This window comes from Varroa destructor, unplaced genomic scaffold (assembly GCF_002443255.2).
Source record: "Varroa destructor unplaced genomic scaffold, Vdes_3.0 BEIS01000003.1, whole genome shotgun sequence".
Lineage (NCBI taxonomy): Eukaryota > Metazoa > Arthropoda > Arachnida > Mesostigmata > Varroidae > Varroa > Varroa destructor.
In genome coordinates this window covers 50,487,418-50,513,833 of record NW_019211456.1, presented here as the reverse complement: position 1 = coordinate 50,513,833, position 26,416 = coordinate 50,487,418, and the positions used below count along the sequence as shown (strand labels likewise).

General features: G+C 40.5%; 2 protein-coding genes across 8 annotated transcripts in view; one reads left to right on the top strand and one right to left on the bottom strand.

The window, feature by feature from the left end:
- LOC111247454 (potassium channel subfamily K member 18-like) overlaps positions 1-10,770 on the top strand; it is a 54,993-nt gene extending 44,223 nt beyond the window's left edge. The window contains exons 3-7 of one of the 3 annotated variants that reach the window (XM_086983544.1): positions 3,135-3,270; positions 4,104-4,317; positions 6,780-7,094; positions 8,449-8,585; positions 8,803-10,770. In XM_086983544.1, the coding sequence (XP_086839670.1) occupies positions 3,135-3,270; positions 4,104-4,317; positions 6,780-7,094; positions 8,449-8,585; positions 8,803-9,087 (1,087 nt within the window). In that variant the 3' untranslated portion in view covers positions 9,088-10,770. Of the gene's footprint in view, positions 1-3,134; positions 3,271-4,103; positions 4,318-6,773; positions 7,095-8,448; positions 8,586-8,802 lie in introns of all 3 variants that reach the window. The other 2 variants (XM_086983543.1, XM_022798366.2) reach the window with 2 other exon arrangements.
- A 1,368-nt stretch (positions 10,771-12,138) lies between these two features.
- On the bottom strand, positions 12,139-26,385 carry LOC111246819 (uncharacterized). 5 transcript variants are annotated; one of them, XM_086983442.1, is made up of 6 exons: positions 25,964-26,385; positions 24,351-24,633; positions 21,972-22,117; positions 21,578-21,766; positions 18,921-19,103; positions 12,139-12,829 (listed from the first exon to the last, which is right to left on the bottom strand). In XM_086983442.1, exons 2-6 carry the CDS (start codon positions 24,493-24,495, stop codon positions 12,413-12,415), a joined length of 1,080 nt encoding a protein of 359 aa, XP_086839568.1. In that variant the 5' UTR covers positions 24,496-24,633; positions 25,964-26,385; the 3' UTR covers positions 12,139-12,412. The 5 variants fall into 5 exon arrangements, with proteins under 5 accessions (XP_086839568.1, XP_022652783.1, XP_086839569.1 ...); XM_022797048.2 differs by having other exon boundaries at positions 24,351-24,524; XM_086983443.1 differs by having other exon boundaries at positions 24,351-24,524; positions 26,024-26,385.
- Positions 26,386-26,416: the final 31 nt, after the last annotated feature.

Below are 26,416 nucleotides of genomic sequence, written 5' to 3'. Positions count from 1 at the left end.
CATGCTGAGAGCCAGCCAACCGCCTGATGGGATACTAGCTAACGGCGATACCGGACGTAAAACTCGGAACATAGAAAGGTGTTTTTGCTTCTTTGCTGTATAAACGCTGGCGCAGAATTCGACGGGTTGCCTTTTGCTTGTCACGCCTTAGCTTGTCTTACAACAATGTGAATGATAAGGTTGTATGAAGCACAGATTAAACTTAGACAGATGCACAGGTTTCGTTCTATTGGCGCTGGTCTCATGGACCCTCCAGGAAGTCTAAAGAGTGTTTCAGATAACGCATAAGGTCGTGATGAGACATATTTAATTTAGTCTATGAAGCAATCAAGTGAATCAATCTAGAAATAGCTTGGTCGTTCGGAAGGCCTTGATGAAATCCCTCATTCAACATTTGTTACGGAATTTGTTTTTTCTTGAAACTAGTCCTAGTCTATTTGTTAGATCGAACATTCTTCTTTCAAAAAAAATATCATATCTTATCTTAAGTGTTTCAGAAATAGAAACGACTACGCAGCGGTGTTGCAAAATGCTAAAAGTCAGCTTTGGTAGAGCTTGACTTGGTCAAGCTATATACACTGTACATTGTAAAGCTACTTTTTTAGGCCTTTTAACAAAGTTATTTGCATCAAATACTCGAATTAAAGATTAAGTATTTTTTACTATCCAAATTTGCCTAGATTCCATTGTTTCATGGCGTGTGTGCCACTTTTGCGCCGTTTAGAATACCGTAGCTGCCGTTGAATTGCAAGTGATCGAAGCACTTGTAGAACTTACACATAAACATTGAAACTTAGTACCCTACCGTTTTCGTCATAGGGCAACTTCCATGTTCTCCAGCATATCCAAAGGGCTTCATTATTCATGGTCTCTCAAGTAGAAAAACAACTGATGCTCATGATCGATGAACGATGAAGACAGACGTCATATACGTCGTTGGGTAAGGACTTTGATGATGTCACGGTCTCCGTATTACTGCCAGACATATTTGAACCTGTACCTGTCAATGCGCGTATTTTAATATAGATATTTGTCAGGCGAAAGTGTTTTCGACATATATTAGAGATGCGTCGACGTTTGATCCGATGCTTTCCATCGTTGTTGATACATAGATACACGATATTATTATTATTATCCGGATATGCTCATATATGTATAGAGTCACCGTAGTATTTACTAGCCGTTCATAATGTCTGTGATGCCCTCTTCTTCAATCAACAGATGCGAATGATTCCCGAACGCTGAACGCTGATGGCAGCGTCTCAGTTCACTGGGTTCAATTTGGCTTGCTTCGCACGCTCGGACAGAGTCGGAAGGGCAGCTGTTGTTTGGGCCGCGTCCACCCTTCCATTTGCCCAGTCGTGCGCTTGCTCTTCTCCCTTCACCTCCTCTTTTTTATCTTTCGTCGACCTAGTCGATTCGTTACTGATTGCTATAAGTAAGATTGTGTTTGCCCACGTCCGAACGACCTTAGTCCGGCCTTCGCACACAAACATCTGCAGCGCTCACGTTACATGTACCAGTTAGCTGACCAAACAGCTACACACAGAGTTGTTATTACGTGGAGTTCGAACGCGGTCCTTTCGCTTATGTGTTTTGTTGTACTGAGTACGTAAGAGATTCCAGTTTGCCTTTTATTGCGTTATCTAGAAATAAGGGATGCTGTTACAAAAGTTTGTTTTGCTAATCTGACGCCTTGCTAATAACAATCACAGCCAAATGATCATATTTTAATGGGTGTTTCGTATATTTCTCAAAGGGTTCTGATACATTATATAGGCTTTGACAGTCCATCGGCGCCTGACGCTTGTAAGCGGAACAGTTAAAGTCTTCAACGGATTTGTCTAATCTGACTAATAGGGCTCTAATTTGAGCGAAGCAGTTAAGCACCTTGATAATGCGCATTGCGGGCTCATTCGAAAACTGTAACATTTCAGGCCAAACCACTTGCCTACACTTTCGAATGGTCCTCACATCTCCTTGGGCTCTGGAAGTTTTTACGTCATTGCAAGACGTTACATTCGTCTTCTCTGAAAACAAGATGACGCTTTCTGTAATCCTTCATGTTTCATGCCCAGAACATCGGCCTGACGCTAGAAAGACGGTGATACCGTTATCAAACGAAAGCAACCACTATACACGGTATAATTAAGGGCTGAATTTGGAGTATACAAACGGCTGATGAGTGAGCCCTTGTCTAAACAAGTTACCTGGCGCTTTAAACAGCTAAGGGTGCAAAAACTTGGCGCTTTGTTCACAGTTAACTCATATGAAATGGTAATCACTCGTGTATTATATTAGGCATCTGTACGAAACTTCCCGAAAAACAAGATTGTTGCGTGCTTTATTGACTAATAATAAATCATTAGTAGTGACGGTGAAGCCGGGACTATTACCTAACGTTTGGCGAAAATACGAAGCTTTTCAGATGTCTTCACGTTTCGATCTCAGGAGGTTCTTTGATTATAGAGATCAAACGCACAGGGAGTATTGCTACCATTTTATGCATTTCAACTTTATTACAATGTTAATTGCATGCTGCAAAGCTAGCACGAAGACTAAGAGATTTATTTGACGTGTGTATTGGAGAGTTCTTTAAACAGGGAACAGTCCCGTTGTTTTTTCGACGTTTCTCAGGTCGCTTACTCGTAGTTCTCCGCTGCGTCAGACATAGATACGTAGCCTGCGAGGGCCAGTCCACTCTAATGATTAACGACACCTCTATTATGATTAACTTGCATTGTTATAGACTTTTTACGAACACTGAATAGAACAATGGCGTACAAAGTATAATAATAATAACCTCGCAGCTAGTCAACAACTTCATTTCTCTGAGCTGACACAGCCGAGGATTCAGTTACCATAAGTTACTAGCGAAATATAGCTCTGTGTCCAGTTTCACGACGTATGCTCTGAGTTTACTTTCTATACTGGAGAACGTTATATGTGGAGATCAAACAAACAGCGCAATGCCTACTATAATTAGACGTCTTGAATCGTCATTATAATATATATATAAAAATTTAGAGATATTGAGACGCCTCCATCGCCATGATACCCGAATTTGTTGTGATCCAGCCAAAGCTTTCAACTAACGAAACTTTCGCGCTGATGTATTCTTTCGCGCACTTCAGGTATACGTACGGAAAGCTATGTTCGTGTTGTCGAGCTTCACCCGTCAAGAGTCCGCCCGGAACGGGTTCGCTCTCGTTGGCACAGAACACACTTGCAAGAATGAATAGCCAGAACAGCTACTCCAGTTACCGAATGGTACGATTTCGTTGTCCCTGCATTTTTCGTATGGCTCTTAGCAATTTGTTTTTGGTTCCCCCGCCTTTACGAATACCTCTTGAAAACGAAAACATCTCTTCCCCGCTTTTCATTACAGTTTAGTCTGTTTGGAAATAATGAAAATGCACCAAACGAAGTAGGATATATTTGCCATCGCTGACAAAGAATTGCTGGTTAGCCTAACATTTCATCTGTCCTTGCGTACGAAGAACATATTTGCATCATGCACGCACATACTGCGCTCAAGATGCGACCTTCTCCAGAAGGTAATACTTGTGTACGTAATCTGTATAGTGTATAATGCTGTACATAGTACGTAACAACTGTAAAATCTGGCTTTTTATTAGAATCTGTCAAATGCCTTTTTCTTTAAAATGTTTTTAGAGATGTACAGTTCCAAATAGATGACGTGTAATGGGCGTCATCTAACGCAAAACGTGGTTGAAGATTCAGTAGTACTTTTTAACAAACAACGCGCGTAGACAATGCTATTATACAAATCTGTCAATGAAACGCTATGAAAGACCCCCCCCAAAAGATTGGCCCACTAATTGCTTTACGTGGGGGGCCTTGACGATCCGTACGTGCACTGCGCATCGTTAGCAGCTGGCCGCAGCAGAATGGAGGTTGCTAATATACACGAGAAGAAGCCAATCATCGAATCTATGGGATTGAACGCGGGCAATTCGAGTCAGGGCTGGACACTTCAATAAACCTGAGATAACTATTTATGCCTAAAAACTAATAAAAAAAAAAATAACATTACAGAATCATTTGCTATGCTAGTTAACACGTTTTTCTATAATTAACAGGTGCAGCAGAGTCCGCAACTCGCTAAGCATAATTCTCCATTGAATCACTACTCGGTAGACCCTCCAGAGAAAGTAGGAGGGTCTGTACGTCAGCAAACTCAGACCACACAGATTCTTGACTTTAATCAGACGCCACATGACACCGTTGCTGCACAACACTTCGATGATATGACGCCTGATGAGCTCGGCGGAAACAATAGACAAGCTTCACACGGTAATAACGTTATACCCGGAAAAGTCACAGTTCAACCGGCATAGAAAGCATGCTGCTATCCATTGTTTTTGTCAATAGCTATCTTTCAATGCAGTTTTAGTTAAATATCTCACTTTTATATCGGCATAAAGTTACTAGTACTAGTCTTTCTATTTTTTTCAACTGTCTCAAATGACAGTTACCTAATTGCTACTTTTTTTTAAAATGCGTTATTTTACCATTATGTTAATTTTCAGCTTCGTGGGGGAAAAAATGATTCTCTTTAAAGCTTATTGCGTGAACTTACACCCATTCCAAGCGCATGATAAACCCGTTGTCGAACAGTTGAGGTATTGTAAATCTCCTTCATCTTGAAGAATGTTTCTTTTCAGAGCAAGCCAAGAAGCTTTTCAGACAATTCGTTCAGTCGAGAGACGCATTGGAAATTTAATGGCAATCTAACGTATGCGGGTTAAATCTATGGTCTCTTGTTCTAGTTATATGGCATTGTGGTGAGAAATACGTATAGAGGTCATATCTTTCCTATTTCGTGATGTAAGTTCCAATACCACCAATGGTTAAGAATCAGATACAAAGCATTTCTCTGCTGCTTTCGAGAGCCCACGGTATTGTTGTACTTACGGACCACCACATTAAATTTCTTGAGGCTCATTACGTAACAGCAGTGCCAACGTATCGACACCACTTTCCATTTAAAAACGAGTGCATGCGTTGTATAAAAGTAAACCTTGCGAAAAGTTAACGTACATGTTTTTGTGGAGAATCTTTATGTGTAGAACAAGACTCATATTTAGGCCGCTGCTAAATATTTGTTCGACCAAACATACTAGTCTTCGTTTGTACAGATGTTCGTTTCATGCGTTATTTGACCGCGTTCTGACCAAAAGTTCTCTCGGTCCCGACATAGAACATTTGTCTTTCGGACCTTCCGTTTGATGGTATGCCAAAACTCATGCGCGAAGTCGGATGTTAGTTGTGAAACGTAATTCCTGACAGCAGAAAATACGGGACTAGTCTAATGAGCCATTATCATAATGAAGTCAGTAAGTAGAATTTGCTGTGTCTTACAATTTACTTAACGATAATCTTCGAGGCCGAGAAGCACATCAGATGCGGGTAAGCGGGACGCGGAGCTTGGTAAGCTCACGACCTGCCACAAATTGGTACGTTGGCAGGCTAGATGTCTACATGCACAACTAACGGACAAAGCCTGGCGCTAAATTGCATGCAACATGTCGGGACCTGCTAACTAGACGAGCTTATCCTGGCCTACCACTTCCCGTTGCCCTAACGGCCTTCCTCGTCCGCTTGCCGTCCGACTCGTCTTCCATCATGTTCTGACGTGTAACGAACATGCGGAGCTCTACATAGGTACGCTTACGCACGTACAGGCGCACACGGATAGACTTCGTCGAACAGTGCTTGACAGAAAGAGAGACCGCCGAAGACGATGGCGACGCAACAAGCAAATGATCTGATTATGGCTATGCGCTGGGTACGGGAACGGAAGTCGTCCCGAATCCGTGAGTCATGCACTCTCGTAGCATCTTTGTTTGTTCTTAGCCGCATTGCCTATAAACGAAGGCCGGTCCAAACGACGACGACGACGTCGGCTTTTTCGTACGTATTTTTTCTTGTGTCCAGCTAAACAGGGTTGACAAGATCGATAAGAGCAGGACGCTGCCGCAGCTCGGCACCCTTATCCAGACCAGTGCGCGAGCAGTTGGATAGCCGTTGCATAGCAGAAGTATTACCGAACACAGAAAACGGAAGTGTACAAGTAGGGCCGAAAAGTAAAAATATGCACGTGTTTCTACCTTTACCACAGCTACAGAATCGTTCCATCATAAAATGTATATTCTACTCAAACTTTAATGGCGCCAACACCATCATAATCATGAATACACATCTACAGGGGTAGAAGCGCACAGCCAACGGTTGTCAAGTGTTCGTTCTTGCTAGTCAACGACAAAATTAAGCCAGTCCGTCTCAATACACGCGTTCACACAGTGTCATACAGTGATTGAACTTCGATGATGGTAGATGCGGAAGGTGACAAAGTAGAAGGAAGGACAAAGCAGTGGAGAAGGGAAAACCTTTGGAGCAAGAGTTTTCTTCGAGTTTGGTTTGCTGCTGGTGATGGGTAACGAATAACTTACGATAAAAAGGTTACAATAAAAGTGTCTATAGTGTTTTTCATTGTCTTATTGATGTTATTGTTGTAACGGTCTCTATTCTATTGTTTGGGCGTCCGAAATATGGAATAAGTTCAATTCTCAGTAGCAGAACGCTCTCAACATTGTTGGCGCTCTTCATTACCGTACATTAATCTGATGGATATTCCGTCGGTTCCAGACGCCTTTTACTTACTTTTACTGTTCTATCCATCTACGTATAACACTTGACAACTGTTCTTAAGTCATATTCTTCCTATGCCTTATTATCTGACTGTTCAGCTATAGGCGGTGTATCAGGAGGACCGATGCTTCCTTCAATGGATAATGCTGGTCCAAAGTTTGATAACGGCCCAGTTGGGCTGTATACGTCACGCGGGTTTCAGCCTGTACCTCCATCCTATCCGATCGGTCCCTCGCTGGGCTTGGCAGGTTTTGAAGGATCCCGAGGTCGCGAAGAGGAGCGAATCGCTGTACCAATTCCGCTATGTGTTCTGATTATGGTAGCGTATATCTCTGGCGGAGCAGTTCTCTTCTCGCTTTGGGAGGACTGGGGCTTCCTTGAAGGAGCCTACTTCTGTTTCGTCACCTTGTCTACAATAGGTACGTTACCTTCGAGCAGAAATTGAACGCAACACCAGCTGATGATTGTCGAAAACCAGTTTACTGTCTTCAGTTCGCTGTATTCCTTTGTGTTTTATAACCCAAATTACTTTTTGTGTGAATACAGTATGTATATAAGCCACCGTAAATGTACATTTAAGCTGAACACCACAGCACCAATGCATCAGGAATACATATACAAACAGATAAATATAATCATTTATGTGTCTAACGGTAATAACACAACGGATTTATTATGCAAATATGGATTGCTCTAAACTATACAAAGAAATGATGAACGTAAAGAAAAAAGAATAACTAATATGGAATTGTACTTCAAATATTTAGAATTTCGGTTCTTGTTATGTTCACTACTCCAGTATATATACCCTATGCTACTGTTAAATGCAGTGAAAGTTATAGCTAAGTAAATGTCACTTTGCTGCTACGTACTATATTATTAAGGTTTTTCCATTTAACCACATTTGCGTCGGTCACTGTCTATTTATTATATATGATGCGAAGACAAAATACAAGGCTCAACTTAAGTATAATATGTCAGCTGGGGCCGGGTGCCTTATCCTGTGGGACTATTGATCACTAGCCATCAAACAGTGGCCACCGAAATCGATCTGTTGTTTTGCTAGTCGTCCCGCGATGAAGAGTGAGACAATCTACCCCGCGCCTCATGGCGACTATACTGCCCTTACCCCTCCTCTCCAGTTGGCCTAGAAGTAGCGGTTTCGGTCGCTGCCGTTTAAGGACTCCTGCTAATTCCCTTCCCAACCCCAGTCTTTGATCTCTGCATATGAATTCAAATGGAAGAATGTTAATTGGGGAAAACTTCTGATGAGACCACATGGCAAGGTGGTAAGAATAGCTATATTAGAACCGGCAGTTCCCCTAGCAACTTCTGGTCGCCGTCTCATGAACATTTCGCGAGATGGCCCCATGGCTTCCGCCACGAACCCTCTCATTATGTACGTATGTTTCGTTTTTTCCGTCCAGCCCAGACTTCTCTTGCTGTCGGGCGACCCATACGACTCCGTCTAATGGGTGTCGACACCGACTGACTTGTGAGAGTTAAGAACGAATTATTAATCAGCCATACTGCCACTACGACGCGAAAATATCGCGATGCGAGACGGGCGACAATGGTACCTCTGTGCTAGCAAATGAGCTAAACAACGCTCTACATCTATGATACTCTGTCCTTGATTGGTTCAGCTATGCTTAATACTGCGTGCAAAAGTCGACGTGTGGGAACAATCATTACCTTATCTATAATTATACTCATATTAAGCCATTTAATTGTGCCATTTTTGTAATCATACGATGCTCTCTCTCTAAACAGGATTTGGTGACTTCGTGCCAGGCGTGTCTGACACGGGTAGTCAAGAAAAGTTGGTTATCTGCTCGTTGTATTTACTCGCGGGCATGGTTCTAATTGCCATGTGTTTCAGTCTGATGCAGGAAGAAGTTATTTATAAGGTAAGCCATTTAATGAATTGCACTTTGTATATGAACACGGCACATCAATATACGTTCGTTTGATAGAAACCATGGAAGTACAATCGATGATTGTACTTAGTAACTTATAGAAGTTATTTGCGTTTTATACAGATTGCAAAATCACCCTTGCGATGTGTCTCCATAGGTCAGCTTACAAGTAGTCACTCTATCCCTTTTACCTTTCATTGGTTTAAAGGTCCGAAACTGTGGCAAGCGGATAGGGCTCATTCGCAATTCAGATAGCGGAATGGGCCTGGGAAGTTGTCCCTTACAAGATTTCTACCCCCCGCCATTGCCACCGTCCCTCAGTCGTCATCACCATCATCATCAACAACAGCAGCAACAGCAGAATATGATCGGACTCGGAATGGTTGACCCGCAAGAATTAACCGGACTAACTGCTGGAATGGCCTTAAATGTATCAGGCGATGGAATTGACGATAACAGAGTTGTCAGCCCTCACAATGACTATTCCTGGTAAATATCAACAGTCTGGCCAGTTAAGAGCAGAACTTAGCATCAAATGCACTATAAACCTTTAATTTATCAGTAATTTATTGCCGATACGCCAACGCCATTAGTCTGTACTGGCCGCCATAGAATAGAACAGAGGGAGTGATGTCATCGCCTTCGTCAAAAATTCTGCTCCAAAAAGCAAATTGCGCCTTTCATGGGAAAGTCGCTGCAGATTGCGGCTGAATTCAACGATGGGATTCAGCGATGAATCAAGCTAGCATCCAAAGCTGTCGCCACACATTGGGTGCAATATATAGTATTTATAGTTTAGGGTTTGTTGTTAAGTGAAGCTGCCTGTTAAGATTTAATTAATTTGCCGCTAACTGACCCGGCCCTATTGACTCTGTAGTATTAGTTTACCGGATAACTATATAAAATGATGGCTCTGCTCTGCTCGTTAATGATAATTGAGCCTCTATTGAGTGACTTAGTAGTACATCTTGGCTCATATGGCTAGTGATATGATAATTTTGTCAACGGTGCCAAAATAATGTAGTGTATATTGTAAATGGGTAGGCGTTTATTTTGCCCTGGGATCTGAATTGTAATTTCGTTGGTCTGATGACCCGTTTAACTTTTCGAAACGAAGAGCTCTGTATATTTTAAAAACAATCTTCTCCAGTTAAGCTTGAGATTTATCTTCAGATAGTTCTCCATGTCGGTTTTATTTGGTTAATTGGAAGTGCCTGGGTCGATTAACAAGCCGAATCTGTGCATATGATGAATGAACTGACTTTTTTTTCAATGAAGTTGAGGACTGATCATCCAAGAAAAGAAGGAACGATCGATCGCGAAGCCAGTTATCACTCCGCTTTATGCTATCTGCTCTTCAGCGAAGACTATTAACGGAATCCATCAATTATATGGTCTACACATTAGATACGTTTGATCGACATTCCTCCCGAGTCCAATTTACTGTAAATATATATATATATATATATATATATATAGTAATGCCGAACAAGATATGTAGATTTGCAGCTACGTACTGCTCTGTAAATAATCGGAGCCTGCCGGTGCTAGAGCACTGCAGCAACGCTAAATCTATCGCCAGTACCGAACGCTTGATCTACGGTAATAGTTGAACATCAGCTCTAACTGATATATTGGTATACGATAGCTTACGGTCCTATACGGAAATAAACACGTACATACACATAAACAGTTACCGGCGAATGAATGGTTGCTGTGGGATTATTTCATAATACAATTGTATTATAGAACTGTACATTTGTTCATGATTAACATCCATTGAGAATTCATGCAACGGTCTTGTAAATTTGTTACTTTTTATGGTATGTTAATTTTTTGACTCATGCCTCTTGTATCATGACGGGGTAATAGTACACAGGCACAGAAGGGGTGAGCTAAATAGTTGGAAAGTACCAGGGAAGCAAATTGGCGATGTTTATTATTAAATATTTTGTAACATACATACGTATGTATAGAGATACTGAAAGATTATTGTCATCAATGAAGTCTAGGAAGAAAAAATAGATTCGCGTATAACAATAAAACGGTAGGTACTTGCACAGCAAGGCGATAGATTCACCTCTAGTTATTTCAAACATATATACAATTTAACACGACCACTATGAGAAGCACAGTAAAAGAGATTGATAATAAAATATGTTGTCTATTTGAGTAATTCTAGGCTATTTTTTTCATTAATTTCATAGCCCAACTATTTCACTGATAGGTTGCCAAACATAGTCATACGGATACTATTCACAGAACTCCTGTCACCGTTCTGTCATTGATGGGCTCTCGTATCGGCATTGACTACCATAACAGCAGCAGCGTAGAGCAGACTGCCACATACGCATCAATAGGATTTCGATCCCCGTCCCCCACTCAGGCACAGAAGTATTGAGATCATCCAACCATGGACGACATTTACTGACCCGTGTCAGTAATACCTCCACCTTCACTGGCAGGACAACTGCAATGATAAATTCTTGTTGTTTCAGTGGTCTGAGACAGATTAAGGGGCTTGAAGAACCGTGCAGGACGTTCGCATGACCTAACTGCGTCTGAAGGACTTCTATCAACGTCTGCCTTTGACGCCTTCAATCGCTTTATTTGACCAGATTCTAGATCGTTTTTGAAAACAAAGTTCCGAGTGGATGGCTAATATACGAGCAAAATTAGAAGGGGTTAGTTTACGGATGCTAAGAGTCATCAGCTTCCCGTAGCCTAAATATGAACATGAAACTTATCTACCACTGGCTTTCAACACTAAAGAACGCAGGCCATGCTCGAATCTGAATTCATATCGCCATACGCTACTAGAATCTTCGCAGAGAAACATCAGTTTCCTACTCTTTGACCGGTATCTGAATTTAAACTATTTTAGTTCGAGAAAGAGCTTTTTCTAGTTATCAGAACTTATTAGGCTAGTTAATATTTTCAGCAACAGTATCAGAGTTCAACTTTCAAAATTAGACGTATACTAACTTGAGATACTACAGTGGTTTGCCGTTATTCTCACGTACGCCACAACGTCCGCAAATGTTTTAGCTGATCTTTATTAAACACTCCTTAATTTGTGTCTTATATACTGCAAACTACTAAGATATCTAATTTAGCAGACGCATGTACATAGATTTATGGAAGATCGTTACAGCAATTGAGTACGCCAAGTAAATTAGTTTTATTATTATTATAATGAAATATTAAATACCTGAAAGACATCGTGTTTCTTCGCACGAAGCTTTTTTCTTCCTGTCCTTACTACGTTAGCCTAATTACCTAGCATACCTAACCTACGGTTTAAAGGATAACGTTTCTTCTCAGAAAGCGACCGAATAATCGACAACATCATGCTTGGCTGAACGATTTAATTTTCTACGATTTTTTTGCATAATAAATTGCTTGTGGATGACCAAAAGCAACAATGGTTAGTTACCTTCCAACGGCAACCCGATTTAAATATGAGCAGATTTGTTGACAAGCATTCACAAGCTTATTTCAACAAAGCAAGTTACTCTTGTACTAATGTCAAATTACGCTAGAAGCCATTTGATACACGTTTATTAGAAAGCAAATGACAGTAATCATACGTCAATAGACAAATGGCAGTATATTGTAGACAATGTCGTTGTCTTTCCGTTGAATACAGATATAACATTTTTTTCGGGATCTGTCAGATTTTACTCATGACGCCGCGCAACGTACCGCCATTGCCCACTGCAAAAACTGGTGCCCTACGATTGTCATGCCACAAATACAAAATTCCTCAAAATACGGAATCTCCAGATGTCCTATTAATACTCTATTCCGTCACGGAATTACTGCTCGCTTTTGTTTGACTTTGCATGTGCTTTTTCAGACGGTTCGAGCGGAGAGCGAAGATCGTAATTTGGGATGATTGGTCGCTGTTTTGATGTATCCACTTTTATGATATGTGGTCCTGATGGATCTGGAATCCCAACATACGCTAAACTCTCATTGTCAATTCGGTAGGACGTCTCTTTCCTTGGTCCTAGAAGAGGCAGTCGACGATCGCCGCTGGCAGAATACAGTCGTAGACCAGTAATAGGTTCAAGTGGGGGTGGTCCAGCATTAGATTTACTGGACGAGTCATAAACGAAGTGTGTATTACCGGAAGTGCCACTTTGCAATAAGCTGGTGAAAGTGGAATAGGCCCAAGCGTTGTTCCGCGGCCCGTGCTGATTATCCACCATATGGTGCTCGAGCTCTAACACCTAAAACCAGTTAGAAACAGGTTTTCATAGACAGAGCTATTCAATGCATAAATTAGAAAATAGATAGCATTTTCGCTGCTGAACATTGCATTTGTCAACATCCTGGTGCCCGCCGTAACAACGCCGGAACATTTTGGTAGATTAATGGATCGAGTATTTTTTATTTCAATTTTACTTTTGATTGCATAATTTCCTAGAACTATTTCTATGAATTTTTATATTATTGTTAACACGCCTCAGAATTTAAATTCTGAAAAGAAAAAAAAACGCATTACAGCTTAATTTTCCGAGATAGAAGTTAAATTCTTATTACTCACAGCATGTAACCGAAGTAAGCCTGAATTCTGAAACCTCATGTTAAGTGTATACTTTTCAGACTTCTTTTCTTAGATAATATCAATTGTACGAAATATATGAATGAGGTCGCACCCCTTTCCCGTGCAGAAAAAAAGAACGTTTTTCACAAGCGTCGAACTTTCGAGTTGCTCCCGTCTGTATTTCCGTCGTTATCAAGCTTTCAGCCTCTAGGGGCCCGATATCCATCTATGTTGCTTGCAAAAGATGGGCACTTCGTTTCGATGCCAACGGATAGGAAATCTGTTCTCACCCAAAAAGCGGGGTATTTTTATAGCTAAGCTTAATCTGTCAAAGGGCTACTACTGCCTGTTATCACAGTATTACGACGTGCAAATCAGCTAAGTGTAGACCAGCGTGACATTTCTCGGAAAAGCCTTCTCTGTATGACAAGATAAGGTCCATGTTCATCCTCTACACAAACTTAAGCATATATAAAAACGCTCGCAATAGGATCCTTGTAAATGTGCCTAAAACAACTAACAGTGATTCTGAAATAGTATAGTTCGTGCGATCTGCTAGTTTGCTCATCGCGCTACTAGGCAAACGATTACCCTAATGAAGATAAACAAGGATGCGCGTAATTTTACAGTCTAAAAATGCTTCTACTGGAGGGAAAAGAGCATTGAATCAAGCCCTGCTTCCAACGCAGCAACAGATCGTCTACATGTGTGCAGTTTTTAAGACGTCTGTTGGACGCCAACGGTTACTCGAACGCAGCCAGAATAGGTCTTTTGGCTGGAAGAAGATGTTCCCCATTCTTATGGGTCAGGGATAAATTGGGAGAAGGAGGTTCGGAACCGTAAACTCAATGGCAATTCCGAAACACTATCAACGATTCATAATGATGCCTGATTAGACGCGACTTTCGAGCAAGGACATGCTGAAAAGACACGCCATCGTTTCCATTATGAAGTTGTTCTAGAAGCCCAAAATGTTGAACCTTCTAGCCTACACAATCTGGTTCGGAAAGCTGATCTGACTGGCTCACTCGTAGTCTGTGCCGTTTCCTGAAAGGAAAAACTTTACTTGTAAACTTTTATTCTTTCTTATTTAAAGATGTATTTCGGATTGAACAGGAGTTATATCTCACTCACGCTGAAATTCGAATCACGGAGACAACCCGAAACATCACGGGATAGTTCCTGCCCAGTGTACCGTTATCATATCTCGCATGGAGAGCTGTCCCAGATCTTCAGTGGAAAAACAAATGCTAGTTCGAGCAATTTCTGCAACATCTGCAGGTCACTCGTCAGAACGAACGAATACATTGCTAGACAAATAACCGAAAGTTGTCTGTGTGCTTCGTTTATACAACCGTATAGATGAGGTGTAATAGACTCGACGAGTCCTTCCCAATCGCATTGAGTGTGCTTCTATGAATTCGGACTTGATTCATAAGATTTTGTCTTCACTATGGCAGCCCTAAGCTTGTCCGTCCAACTTCTCAGCTGCCTTTCTCTTATATCAGTGAATTTTTCCGAAACAGTTTTTTTGAACCTCAATGTGAGAACCATAAGTTTGAAAAAATAACATTTTCTCTACAACTGAAACAAGTGGGCGTCGAATAGACTCAGCAGGATCAGTACAGGCGTGCATTCGGGAATGTCGACGACTTTAGCCAGGCCGGCGCGATACAAGTTCTCAACCGACGGCATTAAGTGAAGAAGCTAGTAGGCCTTCGATGTGGCTAACACTGAGCAGCAATGCAAGAAGGACCTAACCGTTGTCTCTCTGAACGTTGCCATCGGAAAAACATTTATAGGAAAGGACAGGCTCGCTGTCAGATGCGGCTAATTACACTGTAAGATGTTCCACTTGCATCATTCCAACAGATTCTGCTTACTCCGCAGCATCAGAAACTATCTCCGTGCTCTCGATAGACTGGCTTTTCCTAACTGTTTGAGATGCCACACCGAGAAGGCTATGAAAAAAGATCGCAATCGATTGTATATACCGTTTAAGGCCTCCCAGGTGACAATAGTGTTTGGTCTCAGCGCTCTCAGCCTCGTAACTTCCTAATTTTTACGGCTGCCTGTGAAAATTAGGGGCTAGGAGGTATTAGAAGGTCTAGAAAAAGTGGGGGGGGGGGGGGTAATTGACTCTAGTTGAGGTAGAGCTTAACCTGTACAATCTTTGGGTGCCATTGTTTTTGACACTGAATCGAACATATTACAATAAAGTACTGTCAAAACGAGGCGCTAAATCATTCCGTGGCATTTTAGGGCACTCGATCTGAGAGCGCAGTATAACCGAGCAGATAGTAACTCCCTGACTCCTCATTGTGTGTGGCTGTTATTCACAGCAACGCCTTGTGGTACGGCCTAGTATAGACCTCTATGGTTTATACATATTAACACGTATAAACATGTATAAGAAAAACAATTTGTTTTACAAATAGAAGCAAGATAACTGAACACTTAATTCTCGACGGGAATCACGCATTGTAATAATGTCTACGCTCTAAAACTCTAAAACTAAAAAAAAATCAGCGGCCGCTCTGTTACAACACAAAAATCGTACTATAACTAGAGACAGTTGGACTACAAACAGGGCTAGTTACCTGATTAGTTCCTAAATAGTTGAAGATCCGAATCGTTGAAAATCACTATCTTAGAGAGCCATATGCTCTTCAGTAAATTCTCTGAAATGACACTTCATTTCACAGTGAACTGCTGCCAGCGTATCAGGGCAGAAAGCAATATTTCAATGATCATCAAAGTTCCCACAGCCCGTCAACCTCCTTGTATGTTGGCTCTTCTAGGAGACCTCGAGTAGTATTTTTAGATACGGGTAAAAGTACAGTAGCATGATATTTTGGGGAAGCAATATTTTGTCACCAAAAACCCTTCGAAGATCACACCTATGGACTCCTTTTGATCACTGTGGATACCGTAGTTCGCAATCTAAGTGCTGGTTACCTCACGGATAAGGCAGGATTAGTACACCTTGCAAGCAACGTTAATGTTTTCTCATAAGACTTGAGCATCAGCGATATTCTTTTGACGCTTACTCATCATCTGAGCGCCCAGACATTGTTTTCTTTACACGTGCTGCTTTCACAAGCGACATTCCTATGGTAGCGGTTTGTGCTGATACGTTGTTGGTAAGCTGCTCAGCTTATCGACTATATTGATTTACCCGGTACAACAGAGCTTAAACCATCTGTTCTAAACTTCTAAACCCCTACGTGGTGTTACCACATGTGCATTCTTCACAAAATATAAGCCACCACAAAGTAGATGTTTTGGGCACTGCTATGCCATTCACAACAGCGCCGAGACAGACAGCGACACCTGCTGCTCATTTACCTTTCAAGCTTCGGCCGATCAAATGGCTTCTTCATTATAAGTTTTCTAAGGTTTAGGTTCAAGCCACTCGAAAACGTGATGCAAAAATTTGATACTTGGAAAGAAAAACTCCGCATAATAATCGTAAATTAAAATTAAAATCTACAGTCAAAAAGCGGCCTGCGAAACTGCTACATAGGAACCGAGCCGTTTCAATACAGGAAAATATCGATCCGTATCAATCCAGTCAGAACGGGCAGCGCTATTCAGGCTAAGTTTCACTAAGAGCAGACTATTGTCCCAAAGCGTTTGCTCGATAACAAGATATATTTTGTTATTAGTATTTTCAACCCTATATATCAGTAGCGGAGTTAGTTACAGCAGTAGTTAAAGATCTTTAACTACGCGACACTAACAAATGATTTGGATCGTAAATACTCGTTCTGCGTGAAAACCGGTGAGTTTACTTCGGGAGAAATAAGTAAAAAGGGAAAAATAAGAAAAGGATCCTTATTTTAATTTCGAAGATCAACGTTCATTGGTTACATTTTTGCTTCTCGAAGGCTGCAGCCGTGCGGAGATATACGGAATGCTGGCGACGACATTAGGCAAGGAAACAACCTTGCGACATTGTTGAGCATTGTTGCGACATTGGTGGCATTGTTGAGTAGGTTCAGACGTAAAGAAACGGTAGTACTTGCAACAGCCATCTCTACTGCTATTAGATGCTCGGCTGTTGTCTCAAAAGACTCATGGACCGTTCGCACGCAGTCTGTTTATTTGATGACAACGCAAGACCGTTGCCACGCCCCAGTTACTCCCTGGATTGAACAAAACTATTCAAGGCTGACTTCAACCCGCTTATTTTTTTCCGATCTGAATCTGTGTGACTGCAGGGCTTTCCGTTCCCTTGAAAGAGCAACTGGTAATATATCAATATATATAATACAACTAATTCACAGAAAAAGATCTAGAGTCGATCAAATTGTTTCAACTTGAAATTACGCGCAGCTTTAAAGCGAAATATTTTTAAGCGGTCATTGATCTATGAAAGCGGTGTTCTTTTATTTACAAAGGTACAGTACAAGATCAAACACATGTTGCGACTATCAGTACGTTATAGTACTACCTCTTGTAACGATATCCTGTCGCTACACTTTAGGACATGCCGCTAATGCAGTGAATGTTACCCGTTACCACACACGATTTCATCCGGAAAATATGGATGTTTGTTATGTCTTGCTTTTCCCGATCTTTTGTATGATTTGATGATCTTGCTTTCTCTGTGAGCAGCAGCCCAATGTTATTGGTAGCGAGTAGTCTAGTAGTACTCTAGAAAATATGTGACACGCGTCCCATCGTGCATGAGAACATAGTCACCATCAGAGAATCATTTTTTGGTTTGAGACAGAATATTGCTCTCGATAACCTCCTGCTGGTCTAGCATCTTATGTGCAAAATGTATCATCCCAACGCCTTGATCAGAAATCATGAATTATATAACTTTTGATAGATATTTGATTGGTAGTATAAATGGGTTAGTTGTCAAAAAATCGTTCGCCAATACAGAGAGCTGATGAGAATTTAAAAATGGAATTCGTCTGACACTTTTCCCAGTTCTTAACGACCTATATTTTTTTTATTTGCCCAATGAAAACGCGCTTGCTCGTTTCATTGCAGCACCTAACTCATGGTTTTTTAACAAATTTAATACCATAAAGGTAGCGTTTTTCAGTCAGTGGAGAACCGTAATTTTCCACATCATAATAATAAATCCACGCTCTTTCAGTCTGCTCTGGAGTGATTACGTTATGCGAGACGAACTAATGTTTTGGACTTGACAAATAATAAAAAAACGGCCCTTCCACTTCGTGTCCAGTTCGTTCGATTCCTATCACTGAGTTTACGCAACGACAAAAGCAGGCTTGCTATCAATGTCGACCTATTATAGATCTATAGGCTACCAGTGTAGAAGTATAATAATGCGGCAGTCGTAGGCTCGTAAACATCTCGTTTAAATTCTGCGCAATCGGCCGTTTAAGCTAACCGAATTAGTTTATTAGTCTACTTGATTGAGCACCGACTCTATGTAGGATATTCACATTTTTATCTATAAATTCTTCTGCAATTACATTGACGTTCCTTCTTTCACATGTATTTACGGGTGTCGATGCACTGCATGTAAAAAAAAAGCGGAAATACATAAAATTCTAAATTCCACTTTTTTAGGCTGTTGACAGGTTTGGATGATGTTTATACAAACTGAAGAACAAGATGCAAAATGGACATGCTACATTCCTTTATTCACTCTCGAAGTACTTTTGTTTTTGCTTACTACGATTATTTTAATGCCTAACTAGATAAGCCTCACAGGTACCAGAGCACCAAAAATATTGAAAAAAAAAATCAAGTCTTCATAATCTTCATAGTTTACTCATGAAACAAACCTGTTCATGAATGTTATACATTCTGGCGGCCGTAGCAGATAAAATCTCCTGATTCTTGACTATAACCCTACGAAGCAACATAGCTTGCGACGTCGGATCTGTTTTCCCCTCAGGTGCTCGCATGCTTAATATCTGCTTGACTCGAGCTGCAAGGTTTTGCATCCTTCTCCTCAGGTCTGTTGCCTGTTAACATAAATTATAATTGTGAGCAATACGCAAAGCGATCTTTCTGGTTAGAGCATTGGTGGGCGAAAGAATTGGCGGATTTTCGTTTCTAGGAAGTTTCTAAAATGGTCTCTGAAGTAACGATAGTGACTCGATAAAATCGAGTTACGCTAAATCCTGTACCTTTGATGCACCTCAATATATTTCTCCGATTTCGGTAATTGTAATGAATATAAAACATTCTCGCACTGGGAACTTGCCCCGTAACTTACAGACCGACAAAATCTTATTCGATTGACACGTCAGATTTTCTATGAAAGTTACATCCCACGGAATTGGGTATTATTCCCAGTATTGAGCCAAGGAGGCTAACAGTGAACAGTTATCAATATTATAAGAGTAAGCAAAAAGTTTTCGCGACGATCCAATTCACTAGTCTAAGACCGAAATCAGGTGATAACGAAGAAAAACTAGGTTTGGCTTATTCACTGATCGCCACACAAACGCTAAGATGAGCCTAACGCTTCTGCAACGTTTATTCGTTGTGCAACTATTACGACAGGCGGTACTCCTAACACTATCACGTAAAATATAACGGTCAATTTATGTAATTTCGTTTCCGAAGTTTAATTTATCGCCTATTATGTTGCGATTTAGTAAATGTTGAGAAGGCCACCAATTTTGACACCACTGATCCGTTCGCTACTTTAAGTCAGTTTTGGTCCAGACTTAGTACAGGTGATGTTAGAGGCAAAGGGGTATTTGCCCTTGTTGTAACATGGTTCTTGTGATTGTATACTACTATAAAATACTACAATCTTGGCCTTTTTGGGTAGCCATATTCTGAACACGTTGTGAACCAACACTGCGTATCCTTATCAACTACAAAGTAGGCTTCACTTACGCATGGTTATCACCACCACGAGTGGCCACACATACAAACTGCTATATCTGCTCAACATTCATTAAATATTTCAAATTTGATGTAGTGCTGACATAACAACGTCGTGCTATAGATTTCGCCAAGATACATCATTCCAGAACGCAAGCATTCACTTGCCATTGGTCTTAAATTGGCTGTGCCTTAAAAAGCAACCGGAAAAGTTCGTTAACAGTTTCCCTGTTATTTTCCAAAAGCTTTCGTCTGTTTTGACACAGTCCAGTGTCCATCGCACTCATGCCCTTAAGCCAACCTAGAAACCCTTTGAATAGATGAAATACCCGAATCTGTATACGGCAGACACCAATGACACGTTGTCAATATCATAATCTGCTCCTTTGATTGGGTCTCAGCAACTAGAGGTTAAACATCAAGAAATCTTCGTAATGCAGATAAACCGATCATCCATGCTGTATCCGTAGGTGTAATCCGTATCATATTCTACGCAGATATTAATGAATCTTTAAAACAGTGTTCATACTCACAGGCTTTGTTATTTTGCTTTTTTCTTATTTACTCGTATTTTCTCAACCCTTCTGTTTCAGAATAAGGGGAGCGAGAGAGATAACAAGCATCCAGCAGCAAAATGCGACATTAGTAACTATGTGGGAACGAATCCATTATTGTATTAGAGAACCCATGAGTTTTTTTTAATTCCTAAAAGATTTCTAGACCTTCCACAAGCGCCCTGAGGGTCATTTGGCGATCTTCCAGCACGAGTGGTTTCTCATTAGTCTTTGTAGCTACTTATGACACGACGCACAGAACGATCCCGCTTCGAGGCTTTCGTATGTCGCACTTGGGAATTCATAGCCTGCTCCGCACCATTTGTGTTTCTAAACTCGTGTTCAAGTGCAGTACGCAAATTTAATTGACATGAAAGTTAACCTATGAATAGCAAACGGGCAAGCGAGTGTGGTGTCATAAAAACAGCCCTAAACCAGCCGTTTGTTGATTTCAGCTTTAAATAAGCTGGCCCAGATAGAACACGCCTACGTGTTTCGGTAGTTGATTTCTTAGCTCTATCGGCGCATTTCTGGGAAAACTGGTGGTGACATTTGTCGCAAAAACGGAATTCAGGTGTATTAAAAGGTGTCTGCGTGATTCTAGTATTTACGTCATACGTTAAATCTCTCTGCAAACTGCCAGAACATATAATAGTTTTCTACACTATAGACTATGTCCTCTCACACAAAGCATCGGCCAATGGGCCCTAATTATATAGAGCCCTCAATGCTTACTTGGAGCGATTATGTCACAAACGTTCGCCACATGAAATACGACAGTTGTAACACACACACTGAACACTAACGAGATCGTATTAAGTCGCTTCTGCTATGTCGTGATTTTACAACAGTAGAATTCGCAATCTGCGTATTTTTTCGACCACGAATAATTTTCGAAGTAGTTCTCTCCCCACATTTATTCCAATTAAAAGCTGTAGATATATTGCCTCTACTTCAATTATCAATCTACATCTTCACTGCCAACCCCATTTATGTATCTCTTGGATCCTGCCCTCCTCTTATATCAAAAAGGAACATGTCATCACCACAAGGTTGAAGTAGGAACTAGCAACAATCTCCTTTCCCCGAGGCGGAAGAGATTCGAAGCCTGAAAGTGTTTCAAAAAGTGCTCGTTCGTCTGCCATCTTCAGCCTGAGATCGCCGATTGCGCTTTGCAGTGACTTCAGGGTCGTGCCGAGCTGATATAGACGCTTCTCCAAGCAGTCGATTTCACCCTGAAATAAAAAAGACAGCCTTCGAACATGTTTATGTTCAAACACAGACGCCAAATGTATTCGCAATGTATAAATAATTCGGGGAAGTAGAATAATATAACCCTTCTGAGATAGTGCTTTGTATTAGGACACCTGCGATTCAAAATAATACAATTATTTTTCACCATTAAAAAAATGATAGATTTACAGAATTGTGACGGCACACCTTAACTTCGATCCATACTACCCCCGCCATGGCAGGCAGACTATTCGAAAAGTCCCGTATTTCCTTTACTCGTCGGGAACACTGTTTTGCGTGATTTTCTATAGGTTGCGGTACCTTTGCCCATTTTGCTCGCGCCCAATAAGCCTCTGTTGAAAAGACCATAGGATTCTGACGATTATAGAAGCATCGAAAAACAAGCAAAAAATATATTCGCAAGTTCTGTTCGTCCGTGAACTTGTTCCGTTTAGTCATAGCATAAACACTACATATTCGTACAAACGCTAATGATCAGTGTGTACTACAATGAGTCCACGTGATAGCACAGTGAGTAACTTGATTGTGTGCTAAACTTGCGGACAACGGGCACGTAGTGGTCTAGATCTGAATCCCTGCCTAGACACTGTTGCATGTTCGGAGCCAATCGTCCCAAGCAATGTTTACCGGCTTGAGCACCGGATGAAAAACATGAAAAGTACTATAATGACAATAACATGCGAGGGATTTTCAAAAAAAAAAGGCCAGATAAGACAGACAAACAAAGATTACTGTACACAAGTATGAAGAAACGTCAATTATTTGGAGAAAACGAACTGTCAATTACCATTAGATCAGAATGTCCTGTCTGCAACAAAAAATAATAGTGACATCATTAGGAGTGGCTTACATAGGAACTATACTAAGCTTCGTTGACGGAGCCCAATAGAAGTAGTGATGGGCTGAACACCTTTTGGGCCGGCGTGATCTGGGTAGCTAATGCGCATCTGTTATGCTAGTAAGCCCCAGCGTCGGCAAGAATTATCAGCAAGAATTTGTGGAAAATTAGAAATGATTAGGTATTAGGATTAATTATATTATAATATATACTGATAATTTCTAGGGTCTTGTATGGTTGCCATGCCACTGCGTAGGTCCGCTGAAGATACCCACCCAGTTTGGCTTCTAGTACGAGCCAGCCCTCGATTTTATACCTAAATGTCCCAAAAAATTGCAAAGAATAATAAGTTTAGCTCATCAACCTCTGTCCGAAGGTTCACATCATCTCTTGAACGCTTTCTGGACTGCCGCAGTCATATGTGAATGTTCTGGTCGCTCAACTAAATCACGAATAATGCAGACTTAAAGCATATTCTCACAACATCGTTGTATCTTTTGCTTTCATTTCCAAACTGAAGAGTTGCATTAATTTCAATATATGTTACTGTCAGAACTTCACCACCACCGCAATCTGTCCCGGAAACTTTGAAATCTACGAATGTCCCCTACAACAACAACAAAAGATCCATATATGTTTGTACAATATAATAAACTTCCAACAAGGTTGCTAACTTTGGCAAGAACTTATACACCGTACCTCCGTTCTTATCGTACCTGCCGGAACGACACTATTCAAGATCGCTTATAGTTAAGACAATTAACGAATACACGGAATTCGTTTCGGAATCAAGGAAGTGAAAAGTATAACACCTAATACGGTCTACTATTACTCTTCGGAATAAAAACTGCATTTTAAAATCGTACAAATACGTTCGATCTGCTCTTACATGATTGGATACAACCTTGGACCTGTTGCCCATTTTGCAATAGGCATCGAGCGTCGATGAGCTGTGATGAAATAGGCAGCAATTATGCTGTAGTGATTCAAAGCGCATAGATAAAAACTAGCGCTTTCAAATTTCTTAGGAACCATGTTTATATGTCTACTACTGCAAGCTTCTGTTTGGAGTTTCATGTATGTTATTGCTCCACCACGAGAGTAACCGTGTCTATGCCCGGATTCGAACCTAAACCGTGACGTGTTATCAGCATATGACTAGCATGCAAGTACGTTGCCCACTCGGCTATCACGGGGCCTACTGTAAATGATGTATTCGTTGAAGCATGCCTATTATTCATTTTGCTAGCGGTCATGCAATGCATTGCATAGATGTGTTAAGTATCATTGGCTGAATAATTTGTTGTCAACCTTTGTTGTCCACATATTACATACGTATACATTATCATTATATCATGATTATGTATTTGCATGTAGCCTCTATTAGCACAATGTAAGTTCAAAACTTTTGAAACCTCAAAACATCGCTGACGACCGAAGTTTGCAAGCAAGCAAATAAAGTATAGATACACACTTACATCTCGTGCATCTCATTTCAAGAAATGCCTTATTGGGTTCGTGTTAGTACTATTATTGATTTCGTCTGAATGCTACGTACAAAAACGTAATTGAACCTAGTCAGTAGTAGTACAATGTCATAACGAAAAACACACAATAATAGAACGGTTAAGAATAAATCTTTGTAACAAAGTTCACAAAATTTAACTAACTAATTTAAATAACTGGACTCTAGCCTATCAAATGCAAGGCTGTAGCAGCTTTTATACCTGAACTAGTCGTTTCAGATTCCTTCGCAGTTTCTTTTGTCACTGTCGAAGGATCCTTTACATCTTCAGCCGCTGTCAGGCTTTTTTTTTCATCCTCTTTTTTAGCACTTTGATCCTGATCCGATTGAGCTTCGTTTGTCGACATGTCTCGCTCAGCTTTTCAGAAATGACCATCTAAAATACACATTGTGTCCACTGCGTTCTTCAAACTACATAATGAGCAACACAGAGGACCGCCAGGCTCAGGGCTAATACGTCGCCGATAAATTTGATTCCGATCCAACTTAAAGAAGATGTATTAGTGAATATAATTATTCAAATTTTATAAAAACGTTTCCACAGCTAATACCTTGTCAAAGTTGGAAATCATATAGGATATATAAAAATATTAAAATTTTTTTACGATATTTACATTAATTATTAATACCTATTTGTTCACCTCACTTGATTTCTGTGGACATCATTTCTTGGGCGCATTGCATTATCATTACCTAGCAATGAACAAGTCGTATGTGCGAGCAATAGAGTGAGAAGCGATCTCTTATATTCGTTGCCAGGTGCAAATTCGGCAAAACAGCCACAAGAGTGAATAGAATTTTAGAGAAGGCGGCGCTAAACGAGACAGAAATGAAGTTGCGCGATCGCCTACAGCACTCGTTAGAGGAGAAGAGAAGGCTGCAGTTGGCACTGTCCGACAAACATCTCCTAACTTACTTGGTTTGACAGTGGCTAACTATGGTTTAACAGTTTTGTATAAAGGCCCAGTTAGAACACCTCTATTTCTAATACTCCCTTTTGGTTTGGCTAGATGGTTTAGTAGATCAATGTATATGAGATATTATTACCAGCAAATCAAGGAAACCCTCCTCGAGTTTTTACGTCCGGTACCGCCGTCAGGCATTCCATCAGACAAAGGGCTGACTCCCAGCATGAAATGACCCGTATGTCTATGCTCGGGTTCGAATATAGACCACAATGTCTACTTAAGAAAAATCAAGAGACACTACACAAAAGATAACTGCCTTTAAAAGTAAGCTCGAATTATAGTTAGAGTAGATGATATTTTTATCCACCACAGTTTCATTTATTATTTTAGAAGCTTTACTTGTAATTATGAAATTTAGTCGAAGATACTCGGCTGAGATTTAGCATTATTTTTCGAATGATTTGAGTTAATCAAATAGAGAGTTCTGGAGTTACGACTGAGCACCATAAATATCATTAGATCCTTCATTCATAATATATTTAAAATGTGTTCTTCTGGGCCACAGAGTATTCGTTAAAATACAATAACGGGATAGAATGTAGTGCCTTATCTGCTGTAGCTAGCAAAAAGGGGTAAATTTGAGTTTGGCTATGGAAATTAAGGTCTACCGCAACAACGTTTTAATTTTATGGTATACAATGCATCTATTATATGTATATATTTATTCTTCTTATATTATTATATACTTGAAATATATATATATATATATATAATATATATATTTTTTTATATATATATTATATATATATATAGAGTATATATAATGCGTTAAACACGAATCTATTACTATACTACTACTACTACGAGTATTATTTTGCTTGCAAACATTTTTTTCAAGTTCACGTACTTAAACATTATCATTATGTTGGTATCGAGAATCTACGTTGAATGAATATCGATTTTCCACCTAGTTACTGCTCTGATGGTGTATCTTCTCGCCCCCTTGTTCTACGTTTATGACCACTAGTTCCCGCCACTTCTTGCCAGGTCTTTCCGCTGGCCGTAATGCCATAAAGTGAATTGACAACACACGTCACGATCATCAACTGCTTGTTATGGATGCGCAAGTCCATCGCATTTGCTTAAACAGCCAACACTACATTCGTTGAGCGAGCGGAGCTCGCACTCGTAGCAGACGAAAAGTGATGCAAAGATCATCGCTATGACCTTCTTCAAAACATCTACTACTGGCAGCCGGATGTTTCGGCATAAGACACAACAACAAATTTTGGCAAACCTATCTGAGCGACTAAAGAGTGAGGGTAAGCACCCGGCCTGAGTGAGAATGTCGCCGTCTGGG